The sequence below is a fragment of the Papilio machaon genome, chromosome 6, assembly GCF_912999745.1.
Source record: "Papilio machaon chromosome 6, ilPapMach1.1, whole genome shotgun sequence".
NCBI lineage: Eukaryota > Metazoa > Arthropoda > Insecta > Lepidoptera > Papilionidae > Papilio > Papilio machaon.
Window position 1 is genome coordinate 6,194,160 of NC_059991.1, and position 22,797 is coordinate 6,216,956.

At 31.3% G+C, this 22,797-nt stretch overlaps 1 protein-coding gene across 1 annotated transcript; it reads right to left on the reverse strand.

Moving 5' to 3' along the window:
- Positions 1–5,032: 5,032 nt before the first annotated feature.
- On the reverse strand, positions 5,033–11,941 carry LOC106714982. The gene is made up of 6 exons (XM_014508145.2): positions 11,730–11,941; positions 8,115–8,320; positions 7,467–7,602; positions 7,173–7,306; positions 5,536–5,740; positions 5,033–5,228 (listed from the first exon to the last, which is right to left on the reverse strand). The coding sequence occupies exons 1-6, from the start codon at positions 11,767–11,769 to the stop codon at positions 5,134–5,136; spliced, it is 816 nt and encodes a 271-aa protein (XP_014363631.2). The 5' UTR covers positions 11,770–11,941; the 3' UTR covers positions 5,033–5,133.
- Positions 11,942–22,797: the final 10,856 nt, after the last annotated feature.

Sequence of the window (22,797 nt, forward strand, 5' to 3'; positions counted from 1 at the left end):
CGAAAAACTCGGGTTGGAGAGAAACCTCTAAAAGCGAGAAAAATATCATGTTCCCTTGCAGTCTCGCTTATCCAGGTTCGACTTTATTTTATCTGACTAATATTATAAATCCGAATAGATAGATGGATGGATGGTTCTTTGTTGGCATATGGATGTAGAACATAGTCTGGAAGGACATAGGGTTCTAATTACGCTTTATTTTAATTCAGCGTGGACAGTGTCGCGGGCGGCAGCTAGTTAGTTAAAAGTATGAAATTAAATTTGAGGCCAAAAACAATCAAATTATTTTTAGTTTCTGTAAGATTTTGATACCTTACTTATCACCGAACATGGATATGAATAATCGAGCTTGCACTTCCGTATTTTTGTAAGATTAGCGGAATGGTTTGTAACATCTCTTTTATAAAAGACATACAAAACATCTGTAACTCTGTTCGTGCGAATATTGCGTGTTCGTTAAACTTTAAATCTACAAAAAAAATTTCATGACAATATATCAACAAAATAGAGATAGCTTTTAGATGTTTAATAAAAAGCAGGTTGTATTAATCTGTTAAATGAAGTCGGCGATGGTAACGAAGAGGCACGGTGGGTATTTTTATGTCCGTAATCTACGAAGTAAGTGTCAGAAGGCAAGCTAAAGAATGAGTGGACGAGGCTTGCGTGCGGCTCGGCTGCGTGACCATTGTCCATCGATCACCATTCTTGTGAGATACGACACGAAGGACATATTTTTTTCACACGAACCGCCCTTTAATGACCGAAGTAGGCGCAAACATTTTCCTACAGACACTTTGTCATTTACACCGTGCTAGTTAACCACAATGGACATAATAAGAATTGTATTTGAATAATTTTACAAGTTGATTTTAACAGTACACGAAATGAAATTAAGGGTTTTCAAAAAAGTTTATATTAAAATTGCATTGCAATTAAAGCATTTTAAAGTATAATAAAAATACGAGATTTGTTTGCAAAAGAGTATTTATGTGGGATTAGTTTGGTGCCGAAAACCTAATTTTAGTACTCTTTCTCGCTAATTTTAATAAGGGAAGTGTATTTGACGGAGGAGGGGACGCATAAAAAGGGCGTCCCCTTCTCCGTCGATTAAAGGTAGGCAACGCATCTGCAATTGCGGATGTCTATGGGCAGCGGTCAAATTCGCTATTTCAGAGAATCCATATGACCGCTTGCTCGTTTGCCACCAAATACTATTAAAAAAATCATACACATCATTAGAAACAATTTGTTTAGTTATCGTGTGGTGATTTAATGTGTTAGATATATTTATTGCATGTTATGTTAATAGCTATTGTATTTCGTATAAGCCCCACAGAATGTAAGCGCCCCAACAAATGTCATGTTGACCTTATTTCATAATATTGAATATTTTGTAAGGGCATGTATTCATACGTAATGGTTTAGAAATTTTCACTGTCGTATTTGTCTTTGAAAACATATCCCTTTTTTTTAGAAACGACAAACTTGTGTTTGACTTCTTTTACGATAATCACGTTGGAAAAAGTTGTTGTTGGACTTTCTTACATTGAACATGGCCTTTTATCAAAGAATTTTAATGAATTAGATTACGAATGTCACGACGCTAAGTAAATTAAATATAATGGCACCTTCACACAAAACATGTCTTGTAATAAAAGGGTTGTTTCGAAATTGCAATGATAGGTTCAACTAACAAGCCAACTGTCCCTTTCAGCGAAACTGTTAAACTTGTCTGAGGACTATATTGCGTGACAAAACACGACTGGTGCTCGGTAATCAGATTATCTGGCCATTCGGCTGCCGCGCTACTTGGCCTGATATCGGCCGCTCCGTGGCCACTAAACCGCCGCCCTATCAGCTTTTACAAGTTGTCGGTACGGCCACACAAATGCAGATAAGAACGAACTAAAACCATTTAGTACCAAACCCTAATCATTGTGAGGTTTATGTACTTTTTATACTCAGTAAGGTTTTTGTTATTTATATTTGGCTTTTATTGTAATGTGGAAAAGTACATGATTGTCGTTCTATTACTTTTGCTTACTAACACAGGTATTGGTATGGCCGAAACATCCATGTAAAAACGTAGATTTTATATTAAAAGTAGAAATTATTTCTTATGAAACATTTGTTATTGATAGAACTCCGACCTTAGCATAGAAATGAAACACGTTTTTTTCTTAATTCGTTAAGACTACTACAACCAAAACTTTGTTACGGCGACAATTCTTTGACATAAAGTGCTAATGGCTCATTAAAACTTTTCAGTGCCGCGAAACATTTCTGAAACAAAATTATTTGCACAATGTTCACGCATTTAACACGTAGGTAATAGGCTCTCCCCTTTGCGTGGCCTCTGTTATTAACTCACAATGCGTGTTATGCCGTGCCCATTAAAAGTGGAGCTCTAACGGTTTTAGCGCCATCCCCTTTGCCACTCCGAATTTTATTTTAACAAAGGTAGAGACGTAGCTCTTGATATTTTGGCGCTTTAATTATTCCGATGAATCTCGTCGCACAAGTCGTTTTATGTAAATGATTCTTTGCGTGAGCCATTACATCGACACAGGCTTAAAGACAGAGTGTCATATTTTGCTTTATAAGCGTTAATTTTCCCGTCTATCACACTTAATTGCTTAATACTTATCAAGTTGAAGGTTTTACACAATTTATACTTTAGGGTTAGATAGTGTAGTCCCACACGTAGTTATGTTTAAATTCTGTTAAGTGTTTATATTTTCTGGTCCTAGGATATATATATTTTATAATCTGCTATGAGATCTCCGAGATATAAATAATTAAATAAATTGAAAGGAGTAAAATGTGAAGCTAACAATTCATAAATGAGGGTCAAATCGGATTTGAAATATTGTTGAGATCTCGTAATCGAGTACGCAATTTTGCTGACAAAAGCCCGAAAATGATAAAGCTTCGACAATTTGTAGAATATGGTCAGGATGAAAGATTTAAAAACCTTTGAAGACGATTCACTTTATCACGATGAATTTGTGAATAATCTTTCCAGGTTTCGAAATTCCATAATTTTTATTTGATTTTTTTTATCTCTTCTAGAATATTTCAGTCAAATCAGAACTAAAAAATATAATATTTCTACGATAAAAAATTAAAAGCTTGTTTAAGCTTCAACCATTTACATTAAAAAAATAAGTCTCGCATCTTTGTTTGGATAAAAATTGAAATCGTTGAAATATTAATCTGATAGCATATACACTTTGCCTTTTTTACTTACAGTTGAAGGAACAATTATACAAACATTGATTTTTATCGAAATAGATTTTATTTTGCATTTTTTTTTTGTGTACACTTTATTTTTCTTCTGAGTCAGCACTCACTGTACGTTATTGTCACAAGGGGCAAGTTTGTTGTGGTTTTCCATGTCATTGTTTGTGTGTCCACCGGATATTGTTACTGCTTGTAATAACCACCGCCGGAAGCTAAAACCAACACGTACTATCCAGTGTCCCAAGATGACGTGTCATTTTTGTACGAAACTTTGTGCTGTAGATAATCAACCATATTACAAAGTTATTTGTAATTTCTTATTGTGCATTACTCAGTTTAGTTTAAATTTTATTTAATTTTTTAATGAAAGCTAAGTAAATTATTTTGATATAGATTTGAGTGTTTTAATCACAAGGAAAATTAATAATTTAAGATTTTTTTTTTAATAAAAACACTTTTTTTTGCAATAAAACATTTTTATTTCAACCTAAATACTTAAGTAAAATACATGCTACTATATAATTAAACGATCAAAGCAAATTTATTTTGATATAATTTACATTTCGGTGATATCAATTCAAATTTAGAAACGCTATGTTTGTACAGGAAGCATAGGCACAAAAGAATTGATCAACTTTTACTTGTTATAAAAACTTTCTTTTGTTCTTACAAAAGCAGCCGTCTATAATTACTCATTGTATCAAAAAAAGTCTCGAATTGTGAACATTAGCGTAGAGTTTCACTGCCGTGATACTTGTATTGATACGTTATGTCAATTCTTTTAATACAGTTTGATAAAACAATGACTGTAATATACATTTTTAGAGCAAAAGATGGAAAACAAGCAAGCGACAATTCGTATTGCATTCGCAGACGCATTGTCTATCTCTAATCGACAAAGACGGAGACGCACAGAAAGTGAATATCTCCCCTACCTGTACTGCCAAATTCACCTTTTTTTTTCCATCCCTTCCTAATAAAAAAATTGTGGGTAGGTGAAGTGTTCCAAAACTAGGCCTCCAGCACGCACAATCATCAGGAAAAACTCGGAATTACTTCCACTTCACAATTGTTTTATGTGTCATAGTCGCTACATTCGGTCGAGCATTCGCGAAAAAGATGTTATTACGAACTCTACCACTCTTCAAACATATATCAATACAAGTTTCACGATAGTCAGTTAAGTTTCCATGGTAACGTTGTTATTAGGAATACAATTTCATACCATAACTACATTATTCATGTACAAATAAAAAAACATACATAAATTTAACTATATAGGTAATTTAATTATTGAAACATAATATAGTTAGCAATTTGCAATTGTTTTACATTAAAATGAGACATTTTGCAATTTCATAAAAATAAACAATTAACAGTTCCTTTATAAAAAATAACCAAGAATATTAATTCCTATTTAAATGAAGTATTCATAGTTTATGATTCTAAAAGCAACATCATTAGAAAACCTTCACTTCAATTATTTACACGTTTGTAGATAATAGTATTTCTATCTAAGAAGGCAGTTCTAATTTATATTTACAACTATATATAATCTTACACCATTCTCAACGGTTTTACCTCGAAAAAAGCAAAATTTTTCTTTTTTACACATTACTGAAAACTTTGAAATAAATGTAATACGAATGTTATGTTAATACATAAGATATGCAATTAAAAAAGATATGTATTTCCTTCCTTAATTTAATACTAATTACAACATTTTTACAATTTTAAATTCTCTTTTATTTTCCTTAAAATTACACAAGAAATAAAACAGCATGACTTTAACAGGTATAAACTACGCAACAAACTTTCTCAGTCGAAACTATGAACAAGAATCGTGATCGCTTCAAAAGGTTCTGTTAAGAAAGGACAAGGGATAATTTATCACGTTTCTAATTGCATTAAAGAACTAAGAAGTTGAATAAAGGAAAGTGTTAACAACATTACATTTAGTGTACACCCTCCGCTTGAACTTTTCACTGAAACAAAAACAAAGTTTTATTATAATAGTTCTTTTTTTTATGTTTCTGCCAGTATTGAAGTGGCGACAGTATTATTATTAGGGCCGATTTAAGTGTTGTGATTAAACCATTTCTACCTATTATTTTTTCCTATTGTAGGTTTAATTCGATAACCATATCTGTACTTTATGACTGTAAATGCGTGACTTATTTATGAATTAGCAATCCATACTGGCAGTATTTCAAGTAATATTTTGAAAATCTAGGTCTAAAAAAATAATGCCTAGTTTTAAATTGTTAAAAAGTGATATTTCAAGTAACTCACCTAATAACATGGCTTCTTTGCTATCGGCGAGCTGACTGTTGCCGACGACAGCTTCGCTCCCCTCCCGCCAAGAGGGCGCCACTCGTGCGGTGCAGCGCACTTGCATGGTGCGGCCCGTGGGAACACGCAGGCCCAGGGCGGTCGACACCAATCCGTGCTGGTGTTGAATATGTGGGTATTCAACGAGCAGCGCCGGGTCTGTCACCTAATGTTAAAAGTACTTAATATAATAAAAAAGAAATTCACGAATGCGTAGATTATGTGATTATAGCAAAAGAGGAGAGAGGTGTGCTAGAACGCGCCAAATTGAAATCCGTAATCTCTGTGTACCCTGTTGTTTTACGGGCGTGAGTTGTGTTTTTGTTGTTTTATGTTTCTATTCTCATGTTTCTTTTTATCATATTGTGTGGTCCTAATTTACGATTTTATTCTGTGTTGTGTATTTATAAATATTTTGGAATATATTGGTTTTTAATTTCGTTGTATTGGTGCAAAGTATTAAATGTTATTTTATTTTTCATTTTAATTTCTGTAATGTTCTTTGCAGGTATGTTTAAATTTTAGTCCATTGGGACTTTTTGTAACCTTAACTACTTTGTGTATCAACTCGCATTCTTCTAAGAAACTGTTGAGTTCGGCAGTTTTTTCATTCAACTTTAAGTTAAATATCAAGGACAAAAAATGTGACGAAAATTTTAAGAGTTAAAAAGAACATTATTTGTAATGAAAAATCGGTATTTTACTGTATTTAGGCTTTTACAGTATAGAAATAACTATGTTAAATAAAAAAAAATAAACAATTTCAGACAGAATGTTATTTTCACAATTTTGTACATAGGTTTAAATATAATTAATATAAAACTTTCTGTTTCTTGATACTACATGAGCTATTAATATCTCATGTATGTATACGTACGGAAAACCATCAAATATTCACAGTAATGACTAGAGTGCCCGGACTGCTTCACCATGAATATTATCTTCTAAAATACATTTTGGACAATATTATTTTTTCAGATGAAAGATTACAATGTTTGTATATATTTTAGCTATTACTAAGGAATAAAGATAACATAATATAAAACAATATTATGATGTTATTATTATTATTATCTATTAACGTAACAAACCATATAATTTATGTACCAACATAAGGCTAATGAGTAATAAAACCATATTATACTTAGTCCTATGAATACTAAACTAATATTATAAATGTGCAAGTTTAGATGGATTGATGAATGAATGGATGTTATATCTTCAAAACGGCGAAACGGATCGATCTATAATTTGGTTTAGATGTAGAACACAATCGATAAAAAAAACACATAGGCTACCTATAATCCATAAATGTGTACGGCTCCCGTAGGAAACATTTGATTCAAATATTTACTGGATAACTCCTCAAAGGTTTAATATCTCTTATTGAAATTAGGCACAGATAAAATACATAGTCTCGTGTATTACTATATATAATTACTACTGTGATTCTACGTAGACGAAATCGCGGGCAACAGTTAGCTTAAAAAATGAAATAATAAAAAGTTCAAAAAATATAATGAGAATAACTTTTTATAAATTTTTGAGAAATCAGCACCAGTTAATAAATGCCAAATTTGTACAGGAAACAAAGTTACCTTTTCACCGTCGATATCCCAACTGAGTATTGCCGCGGGGTACGACCGACCCGACGTACAGTTCAGAAACATTGAGTCGCCTCTTCTATTCTCTTGTTGGTTGCCAGTTATTCTCGGCCCTTCTCGTGGTAAATCTGTATAAGAATTTTTAATGACCGAACATATAAAGTTTCACACAATTACATTGTTGTTGAAAACAGTGCCGTGAGTTTATAGAGACATAAATGAACTTAATTATAAAATTATTAAACTAGTTACATTTCTAAATTTAATATAATAATAAATAATACTTACATATTACTTCCATTCTTCCTTCACCAGCGGCTGAGGCAAAGCTGGGCGCTTCCGCCGAGACTTCGCACCTGTACTGGCCAGTGGATTTCAATGTCACTGGATGTAAGATAACTCTCCGATCATCAGATTTTAGTAACTGAAAACGTTATTGGATTTTAACTTTGCTTTGTAAAATATTTTATCAACAAAAATAAAAGCCAAGAATGATTTATCCTTCTAAACCAGAGGTTTCTTACGGGTATCTACATAATTTTTTTTCTTGAGTGTAATCTGTATGTACAAATAACCCGTGTGTCCACGAATGTAAAGCAGAAATTTTGCTTAATTTAGAGATAATCTTAAAGGAATTTGAACTTTATCTTAACCTTTCGGCAACCTTGAAAACAACCCTTTGTTAAATAAACGAAAAGCCTCTCCTTTATAAAGAAATTATAAGACATCGATTGTTAATACAGAAAACACGTAATAGTATTAAGATACAAATTCAAATTCTTTTAGTTAGAAGTTTCGGGTTTGTTGTCCAATAATAATGACGTCCCTTGTACCTGTTCAAATTCAGATAACAGTTATGTAAACCTCAACCCATCGAGCGTACATTGACTTTAGTCTATACCTATAGCTATGAATAGAAAACGTGGGCATACTTACATCGACTTTTATTCCGTCTAATTTATACGCATGCTTTGGGGGATCAAACTTAGGCATGTAGCGATAGAATTCTTCATTATCTCGATACCATTTCACTGAATAAAGTTTATCATCCCCTAACTCATAGTCACAATCCAACTGTGCCGGCTGTCCTCTTACTTTATACGATGGTACCGCTACTCTTACTATTCTAAGTAGCATTGATTCTGCGAACAAATAAGTCAGTTAAGTCAGAAGTTAAACCAGTAAATTATGTATTAACTGTGTTATGAGAAAATATTAGACTCTAGATCACGCTGTAAATAATTGTGCTACGCAAAATGATATGCTACGAATTTCGTATCACGATCTATGTAAAACATCCAGGAGTTTTGAGATGCAATTTCGTAGAACAATTATTATCTATACAGTTAATAAAAAATGAGTGTCTGTTTGTTGTATTAAAAAGTGTATTTTTGTGTTAACGTGACCTGTTTGCGTCACTTAAAAAACAATTTTTAAAATTGATGTCAGCAAGTCCTCGTGTATTCCAGATAACGTCCGAAAAGGCTGGACCGATATTGACGTGACTTTTAATGGAAGGTTAAAAGACTATTTTTTAAAATTCCACACCGCTAACGAAGTTACAGGCGGCAGCTAGTAGTAATATAATATGACCCAAAATAACTTTAACCCTCGGCTGTTTGGTCTCCCCAGTCGAGGGAATTCATTCTAAAAGGCTTTATGAAGTTGTTTAACTTATTATTTTATCACATTTCTTATTTTATTAGCAGCTCAATTATGTTTCACAAAATAATTATTTTTACGTGTATGCATTTTAGTAAAACAGTTGAAGGTTTTGATAGTGTAAAAACAAAGTTTTGTATTAAAACGATGTACTTAAAGGTAAACAAAAAGTACTCATTTTTTTTACTAATTCTGAGTGAATTCTTCCGAAATGCCTTAAGTTGTAATTTTACTTCTATTGAAATATATTGATCTTAAGCCGAATACTCGCATAAATTGAGGTGTTTGTTATAGTTATAATAATAGTAATATGTCAATTAATTTATTTAAATCTAGTAAAGAACGTCTGTAATTTTGTTGATTTTATAAACTAACTAAGCGACCAGTGAGAACATTTAAACTCTGGGGTTTTTTGTACTGCTTACTAATCGAAATTGTATTTGTGTTCAAAATTTTTTGTAAAAAAAAAAAAAATTCAAAAAAAATCACATTCTCGGAAAATTTAAGCCTTTAATACTTTAATTAATAATATGAAATCAAGCTTGCAACAATATTATTTCGGTCAATTCTTTAAAAATTTAAACATGAAGTAAACGTTTTCTAATTGATATTAATAGCGAATGAAATTGGATCACCAATAGCATAATTATTAAGCTAACATCCGAAGACGCGGTGGTTAGTTCGATTTCCGTCATTCTACAATAGTGGTGAACCATGTTCAACATAAGCCTAGAGCTCAGTTGGAATGATGTCAAACCATACTATTAAACCAGAAATAATAATAATCTGATAATATAAAAAAGACAGTAATCTTTGTACAAGATTTTACTTATGTTTACATTATATAGGAATGGGTTGTTAGTGTTCCATTTTATTCGTTTTTACGATCTACTTATTCGTAAAGAACCATTTATCTTAATCATGCTAACATATAGAAAAGGGAATACAAAAAGTTCGTAAATAAGTTACTGAGTGACAATTTGCGTAATGCTAAATAGTCTTTTTATTTGTTTGTGTATTAAATAACCAAGAGATAGTAAATTTATTTGGTAAATATTACTAATAATAGAATGGATATTTCTTTGGAGGTATCTCCGGAACGGCTGAACGGAACTTGATGAAATTTGGCACAGATGAACATGACTATGTGGAAGAACACATAAGCTATTTATTAAGTTTTTTTAGTATGTATGAGGCAGTTGCTGGCTTATGAATGTGTACAAGACAAATGACGCTTTCTTAATTCCTCACGTTATTAATTTATTGATGATATTGTATAATAAAGTTGTTACAGAACAATATAACATGTTTGATATGATGCAATACTCAAGAACTGCGGTATTTAGAGCAACTGAAACAGACGTGCATGAATGTATATATTTATGAACTGGCTATTGCCCGCGACTCTCTCCGCGCGGCGTTAAAAAAAACTTAATAAGTAGCATATGTTTTGTTCCAGGCTATAATTTGCATTAAAGCCAAATTTAATCGAGATTGGTTAAGCCGTTCTAGAGATACATTCTAACAAACATCCATACAATCGCATCATTATTTGACCAGTGGTTTTTATATCAAACTAGCTTTTTCCCGCGACTCCGTCCGCGCGAAATAAAAAATAGAAAATGGGGTAAAAATTATCCTATGTCCGTTTCCTGTTTCTAAGCTACCTGCCCACCAATTTTCAGTCAAATCGATTCAGCCGTTCTTGAGTTATAAATGGTGTAACTAACACAACTTTCTTTTATATATATAGATATAGAAGATGTCATCTATTTAAATTGATTTATGTCTATTTGATTCAAAGGTCACAGTAGGCATTTGTTATCTCATTTTACTAAATTCTACGAATTTCTGTTATATCATACCAACAATAATGAAACATTATTGTATGACACAGTACATAACATATTTAAAGTAAATCTAGATCTCACATCTAAAGTTGTTTATTTTCAACACTTTTTGAAAAAAAAAACCAACTCTATCTACATCTATATACAACAAGTGATACTAGCTTCTAATAATATGATAGTTGCGGTATCAATAGTAATTGATGAGATGAGTAGCTAGACCAGCATATTATTAGTAGCTGTCTAGTCTGTAACTAGTCTACTGACTATAAATGATAACACCCCTATCAAATAACGCTTTGCATAATAATGCAAATTTTTAATAATAATTAACTCATAAAATTACATTACATTATGATAACTAAACTGTAATAGGTCCAAATATTCAGTAATAAAATAATTCACAGGTATGTAATTGTACATAGAGTTATATAAATAAATTTATATGAATAAATTTCCCTAGAGTTCAGCATCGAAGTAAAGAAGTGCTCATTGAGTGAGTAAAATATACATATAAACTTGTTAAGGAGCAATAGCGTTACGAGTTCAATCTTTAAAGTTTTAATTTAGAAGCTCATCCAACTAAATATAAGAGTACTTGAAATTAAGGTCAATAATCATGAAATTAATTTAACTGTTTGTTGATTAATTAGTTAGAAATAAACGTATTGTGATATTATTAATTTACTTCTTTCTTTACTAGTTTAATTTCTTACTTTTATGTTATTCAAATTATGGATAGTAGTAACATTAGCTGTATTAGTAAATCTCTTATCCTTCATTTCTTTAAAGTTGCAAAGAAAATGTATAAATAAAGTATATCTATGTATTTGTGTTAATTAAATGTTTTAAACATAATGTAATCACTAAATTATATTTGACGCACAAACAACGATACATAAATCATTATTTTATACATATGTATAATATTGTGAAACTAAAAACTATTATCATGAATACATAAGGGTATAATAATTATTATATTTTTGACATCTGTACATGTTTATGAATTGCTTAGTTTAAAATTTATATGTTTTATTACCTTTTATAAGCAAGCTGATAATTGCGAAAGTGATAAACATCCTTGGAAAATTAAACGAAAAGTTTCATCACGTATCACAATTGCGTCATTTATAATTTTTTAAATGTCACTGTACACTCTCGATTTGATTCAATCCATGCGCTAACAGATAACTAAGATAAAACGTACGTAATTTATTTTATTTAAGTGGAACGTACACGTCCGTTACCTGTGAACGCGCCGAGCCAACTGAGCTAATGTTCTCAGCAGTCGCTGTATTTTCGACCGCTCGCCTGCGCCCCACCGACCCCAAAAAGAACGCTTCTGTTTGTATCAAATTAGGGTCCAATTAATTGCATTTATTAAATATGATCTCTTAGTCAAATTGAAACAAACGTGTACGTATTATGGAAGTGTTTCTCTTTATGTATATATGGAGAAGTTTAATTTCATAGCATCTAAAATGCTTATATATTTATTAATAAAATATATAATGTATATGATTCATATTTCAGATATTACGATAAGATGGAAGAAAATAAGTGTATTGAAATTTTATTATGCATGAAAAAAAAAAAACTCTAACAAGAAATAGCTTTTACTCTGCGGTAAAACTATAAAAACAAGTAATAAGAAAAAACTTTTTTTTATTTTAATAACAATAAAGAAGTGAATACTTAAAAAAAGAAGCCATCGGAGTTTTTCGTTTTGATTTTTAAAGAAAAAAAGTACTCCGTTGTTGTAGCAATTCGAACTAAAGACTGCGAACTGTGTCTTTAAGAAAAGGATTAATTTTCACAATTAAACGGAAAATGTTTTTGTTACAATCTTTATTCGCAATCTACAACCTACAAATTTCCCAAAAAAAAAAACATGGTAGAAGCTAGAAAATATTTAACAAAAATAAAGGTACACGTCGCGTGTTCTAGACTTGAAGGTTTCATAAGCAGATGAAGATTAGCCACAACATCAATCAGATCAAGAGATCGCCAATCTAGTCAAAAATTAAGAGCCGATTAGCTCGTCGTTTTTAAATTCCAAAACGAAACATTTCACTGTTTCGCTTATGTGATAAACTAAATAAACAATAAGTACTACACTAAAATAAGAACGCTGACCAGCAACGTAATTAGGAAGCCGTTTCTACGTCGGAGTGTCGACTCGTCTAATATATTAATACATCATACGTATCATTTCTTTATTAAGTTATTAAGGAACCGTGTCAATATCATGCCCCCAATATTAAGGTAAATGTCATTAGATCTGATACCCTTATGAGTGGAACGTGAGTAGATATTATATTTTTTTTCTTACAAATCGAAAAAGTCGTAACACTTTAACGTAAGTACGATGCCGTATTCAAGAATGGGAAAGTATCATAAAATCACACATATATTAGCTCCACATTTTCCTCATAACATCCTACAAAGTGCTACGCTTATTTATAAAAAGTAGCTTTTGAAATTTTCATATCTTACTTATGTAGTTTTATATCGTTCAGTTACGAAAGTTAATATAATTTCTTAAAAGATAAAAGGCAAACCAGGTTAAAGTGTCTTTTTACTTACATCTATGTACCTAGCTTTATTTTATCAACACATATTTAACCACTGAGCAAAGGATAACGTGGTAATCGCAGTAAAACAGTCAATAAAAACAGAATATTGTGTTTCTAATGGTACTACCCGTCTAATACAGAGTGTCTTCAAAACGAAATAGTTATTGTAATCCACGTCTTATAAATTAAATGACGAAGCGTAAACATAATCGTAGACAAGTGCCTACGCTGGGCTGTTTGTACTGTTGGAAAATGTTCGTAGCAAAATTCGTAGCAAGTAAGTTACAAGAAGTAGCTCTTATCATTAACAGGATTACACAGACAATTTATTTTTAAGAAACTGACAAGAGAAACCTTAGAGGAATAGGTATTTCGTCCAATGTAGTCAAGTATTATAATAACAATCTTATTAATCTTACTAATATTATAAATGCGAATGTTTAGATTTATGGATGGATGGATGTTTGAAGGTATCTCCGAAACGGCTTAACAGATTATGATAAAATTTGGCATGGATGTAGAATGTTCTATGTAGTCTTGAAGAACACATAGGTTACATATAAAGTTTTTTTTTGAATGCCGCGCGGATAGTGTCACGGGTGACAGCTAGTTAGTAAAATATGCTAAGCCACACTAATAGGCTCACAACTTCGTAAATATTACCTATATCTGACTATGTAATGATAACTGCTAACGATCAAATAATCTTTGTAATAAAATATGTTATAAAATACATAATATGAGTTTGTTGAGTTGTGTGTTGAGTCGCGCAATTGGAGGCGGCGAACCGGAAGAATTCTGTTTATGTAGTAATTCTTTGCGTCGCTCTGATTAGTTAAGCGTTTTACAAATGTGTTTGTTGCTTTACTTTTACCCTATTTGTAGTCGCTTTGTTCCCGTAAATAATATAACCGTCTTTTTATTCTAACTTAAAGGAATTTAGAAGCAGTCAACATGTATTTTTGGTGATTTGAATATTAGTACGTTGAAGAACGTAAATTTTATATTATCTTGATAATAATAGACAAAATGATACTTTGCTCCATTGCGTATTACCTAACGAGTGACAAGCAGGCACAGACGGCGTTCTCTGAACGCTTTATCACTTAATTTGAATCGTGTCCTGAATTTAGAACAGATCGTTTGAGACCCAAAACTCGTTTCTCTTTGCGAAAAACGAATCACCATCGAATGATTAATTTTGGGAACACAACAACATTGCAAGTCCATTAATATTAATATCCAATATAAATAAACACAAATCAAAATACGTGATAAGATATTTTAATTCTTAACGATCTAAACAATAGATACATTTATTGTTTTATGAATTAAAAACTGTAACATTTTGGTTTATAATTTGAAGATTTAAATCGATTTTTGTTTTATAAAATTTTTTATTTATTATACAACAATAAAGCAAAAAATTGCCAAAAAATAAAGTCCTCTAATAATGTTCCCTCAACTAAACTTCGATTTTTTGTTAAACCATTCATAAAACGACAACTTTAGCCTACTCCTATATCAAACATGCATAAATCCGAGCCTTTCCCTTCACGCTATTATGTCAACCAAAGCGATTTATGATCGTATCTAAGAGATTTTCACGAGGGAGAATGTCGCAGAGCAAATAGTATTGAGCCTAACTCACTGGAAAAATATTTCGCACTCGTATAGAGTGCCTCTTTTAGAGTATTTTATCTGATTACTATGTAATCGGCGTATCCTCAAACCTAACTTATAATTTACTTAAAATGCTTACTTTAGACTTTTAACGTCTCAGCTGGAATAGATAAAATAATAAAGTAAAATTAGCTGTGAATTGTGTGTAAATTACATATGTACATTTAATTTTATCAATCTAGAAACATACATCAAACTGCATTTATCTACGTGAAATTATTTGATAATTCAAAACTATGGTGACAACATTGAAAGATTAAAACATGCTATATTAAAAACTGGATAAGATCATTAATAACTATTCTTGAATATTAAATAAACGTCATCATGGTTTCCTTCCGTGTCATTTTCTTAAATGACAAAATTTCATATTCAGCAGTAAGTATTGGAGCATATTTTAGGTAAATATGATTTATTCTACAATATTACGCCCCCCGGCCTAGCTTGAATGGTATTACGTTGACAGGTTATGAGGTCCTTTATTTATGTTTGATTTATGTAGTGAGCACAGATATGGCCTCTACGGGTTCGAGTATGTTTGACGAGTCTTATTATGCTTATGAAATACGGGTTGAAATTTATACAAGCGACCCGACCCGACCTCGCACGATTAACAGAACAAAATCTAAACAATAAATACGATGGTATTTATTCTTCAAATTCAGTGTTATTTTAATCAACCTAATAGTTAGAAAAAGATAATTTATTGGAATATATTCATTATACACCTAGTAAGCTTCGTGTATTTAAAAACTTAATTGTCAATAGCTTATGATGTTACATGTATTTTAATTTAAAAATAGGACTATCCATTCCTTTGCTGATTTTAACATTTTTTTTGAAAAAAATTGTGTTAAAAAATCTCTAGTGAATTAACATAAAATTTAGTATTATAAAAGTCATGCAAATTTTAGGGGACCTTCATGATTCCGGTCCACAAAAAGCCATTGTTATAAAAATAATTGGGGTCACGTTTTTTGTTAGTCTTTCCAAACAAACATTTTCATTTCATTTATGCATATAGTTAAAATGTATAACTATAATTCTAAATAAATTGAGCATTATAAAGCTGTTATAAATATATATTCAGACAGTATTTTTAAATATGAATTTCTTTTTATATTTTAACTTACTATCATCATCATCATCAGCTCACTATACGTCCCCACCGAGGGGCTCGGAGCCTACCCCAAGTTAGGGGTGGCTAGGCCATAGTCAACCACGCTGGCCACTTGCGGGTTGGTTTAACTTACTATACCGCTCAATAAAAAAAAACCCGTATGTATTAACTTTTTTAATTTTGTGTCAAACATTGTAATCATAATATAACTCGAGCAGAAGTATTACGCTCCACACCCACGTTATTTTGCTAAAGACGTCGCAAAAAGCCTCAGCAGTTATTAAAGATGTCGTGACGCAAGTTATAAAGCAAGGAAATACTTTATGCAAATTGTTTCACCCGCGGCTGTGACTGCTATTAGTGAAATTAATGTTACTACACACATGAATTCGAATAGTTAATAAATTCGTTCGAAACACTTTAGATATATAATAATCAAATATCTTGATAAATTCTAATAGTAATTTAAATTAATTACCAATCTTTTTGTTTAAAATAGTTTTTGTGGATATTAAATACTTTAAAAAACATTCTTCTTGTTATTATCTCTTTGTTAAAATCGTTAATCTTTTTGAAGTTTTTTTCTTTGTTTGAATTTGTTAAATGTTTCGCTATTTGCTTTCTGATAATTCGTCTGTCAGTAAGCAAGTTAAGCTACGACGTATATGTTATACTAAAAATTGCTACTGGATTGAGGTTTGTATTCAAATATTTTGACTCCCTCGTTAGAATCAAATGCGGAGACGGTTTGAGTGCAGAGTGAATTCATTATCGCGGTCGCGGTCGGGCAGTCGTTAGTGGTTTACAACCCTGTTCGCGAACTCTTTGAAATAATGCTCCCTTAGGTGCCTTGACACGTTTAACACAACTTGTATGAATAACGTGCGCGATATTAAAATTATAACCAGATCTATTTTCATACCAACACGCGATTTGGTTGTTAAATTTTTTAAAGTTATGTTTGAGCTATGATTTATTGCAATATTTTTATGTGATTTTTAATATTTATAATTAGCATTTACGTTGACAAAAATAGAAATAATATAACAATTGATTTAATCGTACATATGTAATTTCTAAAGACAAATATCTTTTAACTTATCTAACCTATTCCTTTTTCTTTTTTATTAAATATCCGTCAATTAATACGATAAACACATTAAAAAAGGATGTACTTTTCTTTTCACTACAGAAAATTTATTTTGAACTCGATTGACGATTGAATGGATTCAAAGGGCCAAAGAAACACAAGTATGAGATGATGTTAATACTAATGGCATAATTGTGCTTTACGCTACTCGGTAAAGTATATTTTTCTGTGAACACGTCGACACACTTCTACTATAATTTTCATAAATATAAGTATGTTACGTTACTTAGAGTGAGTAAAGTGATATGTCCGGCTTTTAAGGCTCTTACTATTACCTAGGTGGCTCCACGCCACCCACAACATTAAAGGTAAGACGAAGGCAAAGGCGAACAATAAAAAAAGGAAACTCCCCACGACGTGCGTGACCACCAACTCAATGCAAATTACACTTCCATCCATTTTATACAATAAAACCAAATGAGCCCTTTTAACGCGACATGAAAGATCGATAAAAAAGTACATGGCAATGCCTGCTTACGGAAAGCTTCTAAGCCCGTGAACGATACATTTTCTGCAACTATTAGCATCATACTTACGTTACCGGGGTCGTTTGGTATTGGATATCTAAAGCATAATGTTATCCGTTCACGACAAAGTAATATTACAAGACAATATAAAAAGAATCTTTCGAATAAAATCAATGGATTTGGCGAATTCTAAGAACAACTCTTTGCTAACTTAAATACAACTCTTGGTTTTGATTGATATATAAAGTATGATAAAAAAATTATACATTAATCTATTTATGTTTTTATAAGTAGTGATGAGTTTTTTAACATACAGTTTAAATACTAAAGTTATTTCTAGTAGTAGTAGTAGTAGTAGAGTATTTTAATTTTTTCATTTTTCTTTATGTGATGATCCATTTTGCTACTGAGCAGATACATTTTACTTTAATTCTTTGATATTCGATTTAAAGTAATGTCATAGTGATTTCCAATATTACAAACTCATCATAAAACTCTCTGTCTTCCTAATGTGTTCGTTGTCCTGCACTCATTAGATTGAATTCACACCACTTTTCCCTCTCTAGTTCTGTTTACATGCAAATTTGTAGATTCAATACAAACAAGTATCTATTAAGTTTACAATGTAGGATAACCACGAAAATCGACAAACTATTAGCTAAATTTAATCTAATACGTGCACGACCAACAAGTCAGTAATATTTGAAAGAGATCGAGTACAATATGAGATCAAGTTTTTGACGTTGCAATCTATCGTTAATTTCCCCTGGGGTTCACCTGACGCCACAATAAAGAAACTAGTTTATTGTTACCTACATTGTGCTCCATTTTCTAAACTACTTCTTTTTGTATTTTTTCAATGTTGAATAAATTTGCTAATTAATTTTTTTGTAAGCAAAACAGTCGACGAAGGTTTAACTGAGAGAATTATTTTTTATGAGAGCATACTTGATTATTGAATGTCTACAAGACTTTTGATAAACCTATTGAAATAAGATTTACTGTGAATCCTCGATAAGGAGATGAGAACATGTTCTTATTCAATTCGAAATATTTTTATTATACAACACGCGTTAAAACCATTAAACAAAATAAGAAATCAAAATGATTTATGTTAATTTACATCAAGCTGCTAACCCTAAGAATTATCATTTTTTATAAGTGGCATAATTTATTCAAATTCATGGACATTATCTGATAAGACGTATGAAATATAAATATGCCGTCGACTACTTGGTGACTTTGAAAGAACTTCTGAAAAGTCCTTATTGCGTGCTTACGATTTCCTAAGCCCTAATGGTCGAACGCGATTTTGCTGACAAATAAATATGTACCGCCCTTCCCGTCACAAGTAATTGTAAATGCGGGGCCACGGCATCGCCTTGCAGTATTCGCTGGAATATTTAAAATGTGTTATTCAACGATTGCATAACTAATTTGAAAAATTATTTTTCCTTGTTGTCATTCCTATATTTTATGTCAAAGTTTTGCAACATTATTTTACTTTTTATATTAAGACTTCATTTACTTCATAGACTTCATTGACGCTTTAGTTTGGATCTTGGACTTTAACGTGGTCAGCTACAAATGTAAACAGCTACAATAGTATTTGGTACATAATGTTTATCTACAAAAACAGGATATACTAATCGGAAATTCTCTTGCCTTAAATTAAAATGATCGATAAGTTGTAAAAGTTACAGGCATTATAAATCAACAAAAATTTTAACGTGTTGAAACTGTGTTTTCGTGGCCCAGCATAGAGGGTTCACTAGCATGCAACACGATAAAGTACCAGTTAACATAAAAGGAACAGAAATTTCTTTAGCAATAAAAAGAAACGCCTAAAGTCGTGCGTGACCACAATGAAGCCCATGAAAATTCATATTTATTTTTGTTTTGAAAACTTAAGCACGGCAAAGTACCTTTCGAATTACTATTTGTTTCGTCAATTCTTCTAAACGTAGCATCCATATTGATTGAGGGAAAATTAAACGTTGGTTTGTAATTTTAAAATAAATACCGAGAATATCGTAACACTACGTTTTAGCTTCATTTAATTGCAGTGCAGTGCCATCTATTATTCAATGGTGGAGTCTGATTAATGAATATGAAAAAAGTAACAAAAGAAGTTACTGGCCATCAAAGCAATACCATTCATTCCTATCGTTATTTTTATAATTTGATCATTGCTTAGCAGTAGCAACAGTATTTATTCAATTATTTTCCTGAACCAAGTTATAATTTCCCATGAGTAACAATGTAGGACCGCAAAATAAATAATGAAGGAAAAAATCATGGTCAAATTTCTTGATTACTTCCAAAAAATGTCATTGATTTTATGTCAACAATGTAAGACGTAACCCTAATGTTAAAATAAAACTCTGCTTACTGTTGTATTAAAAGCATACTATGAATATTTAAATACAAAAAAAAACATTACAAAGAAAGAAATAGAATTTTCAAGTATTTTCTGAAAGTTTTCGCATTGTTTTTGCAATTGCTCAAAAATTCAATAATTGTTTTTAATTTATATACTAAGCTTTTACCCGCGACTTTGTCCGCGCGGAATAAAAAAATAGAAAACGGGATAAAAATTATCCTATGTCCGTTTCCTGGTTCTAAGCTACCTGCCCATCAATTTTCAGCTAAATCAGTTCTACCGATCTCGAGTTATAAATAGTGTAACTAACACGACTTTCTTTTATATGTATAGATTTGTTAAGTCATCAAAAACACAATTATTTTTATAATTCGCAAGCCAACATAAATAGCGAAATGTGCTGATTAGTACAATTAAAATGATTTCAGAATGTACTCTGACAACAGAGGGTAATTTTAGAGGATAAATGGATTAACGGGTCGTTTCACAATGTTTCTGGCTCGATTATCTGTTTAATCACGGCCTCGGCGTGGTAAATGCAAAAACGATGTTATTCATAACTTGCGATCATTTTTTTGGTTTGCGCAAAAGTTGCACAAAATCTTCGAATTACATTTTGAGGCAAATATCAAGTAGATAAAGGGCACTTTTTTCTTAGCTTGTCTCACTCAAAAATATGTTGAAGGCTTGACAAAGATAGATCAGGTTGTTATACAACTATCAGTTAAAATTAATTTAGAAAAGGAGTTATTGTGAATTATAGATTTACTAAATTTATAAATTATTTAGACTAATGGGCGACCTATGAATTAAATCCCTTAGATGTATTTTACATTTTCTTTTGAATCTTAGCTTTTAAATTGTAATTCGGTATTTATGATCGAGCTCCTGGCTGTAACTACTTTACGAGGTCATTATGGAAACCATTAAATGTATGATTACAGGCAATCCCATTTTGGGGCTGCCGCAGGAGGCACTACTTTTTGTAAACGACCGGCATACAGAAATAATTACATTTATTAGAATCTACCTTTAAAGCCGTAATTAAGTAAAATAATAATGACTTTTTTGTAATTCCCTTCAACAAAATTGTTTTAACAAAATTCTGTTTTTCTTGTGGTAGAGATAACAATATAATATATTTTAAGGATGCAGCACATGCAATTATTCTTGGCTAGCGACTGTGGTATATAAACGTGATTCTACAGAATAAAAAAAAATTACTTCATCCCATCTCATTTTCTCCTTCTTCGCCTCTATTATCTACTACTTATATAATTCTTTTGTTATATGTAAAACTTGAAAACTCAGTTACATTTTTAATAAATCGCTATTTAAAAAAAAATCTATATCTTTTTATTTACCCAAAAAATAAACGACGTAACGTTGATAACGTAACGTAACGTTCGTAACGTAACGTTTTGATAATTACGCCGATAACATACGAGTCCTTTTAAAGTTACAAGCACACATTTAAAAGCCACGCGTATTGCTCCCTTCGTTAATTATGCAATGTTTTCATTCAATTAGTCATGTGGTCGTTCGTAATTAGGGATCCCCAGGGAGTGGAGGGTTGCGGAGACAAGCCGAGCTTGACGCAAATGGAGCAATAAAAATGGTAAAAAGAAAACGTACATTTTCATACCACTGAGAACAATACTTGTAGAACGTTGCATTTAGAAATTATTCCATGTCATCATTTTATGAGATACCGCCGTGCATTACTGTTCATTCTTTTTAATTTAACTTTTTAAAATAAAATACATTATATATTGTATCTTTTCATTTCCTACAACGGTCTGGTAACTATAAATTGAAAAGAATGGTTAACTGTTTTTATCTCTTCACGACACAGATAAGAAAGTAAAGCCAATTACTAAAAAAATGTACATACATAAGAGTGTTTAGTGCCAGTATTTGGTATTATCTATGTTATGCTACTAAGCAGCAAAATACACATGTTTAATGCACTTAACAGAGAAAACATTGCGACGCCCCGGTCTACTTTCTATTAAGGTCTTATCTTGTTTGTTTTATTTTCAATGTCGCCATGCATCGGATTAAGTTAGACTTGCTTTTTCCAACGCGAGCGGAGATTAAAGAAAATTGGCAAAATATTTTTCCTTTCCATGCGGCTTAGTTACAGGAGCGTACTTAGTCTTCCCCTGAAGCTTTATATAAAAACGTATTACCGATTACAACGTCGCCCTCAGCAATGACAGGAGTGGGATTTTATTTATACAAGTAATTGTTTCGTGGAACTTCTAAATGATAATGTTAATACATTTCTGGGAACTTTATTGAATGAGATATGTTTCTATCACTAGGAATAATTTTAGGGATAGTTTTATACCAAATCTGATTTGTTGGGAAAAGTATTAACAATTTTTTTAACTTTACTGTAAAAATACCTTTTGTTGTAATTGTTTTGATTGTTGTAATTAGATCAATGGAAATATACTTACATACAAATATTCAATTTATAAAATATAATACACGATCTAAAGAGTTTAAAAAACGGTGAAAGAAATTGTGAAAAATATCACTTAAAAATTTGGACTTGGATAAAAGTCACAGATATTGGAAAAATATTGTGATTGCAACATTTCACCTTTGTGAAATACGTTTGGAAGAGTTCATATATCCGATGTATGTTGAGAATATATCTCGACCATTCGTTACTCGTAATTAAAAAAAAGAAAACACACAGTCATGGCTTCAGAGTGAA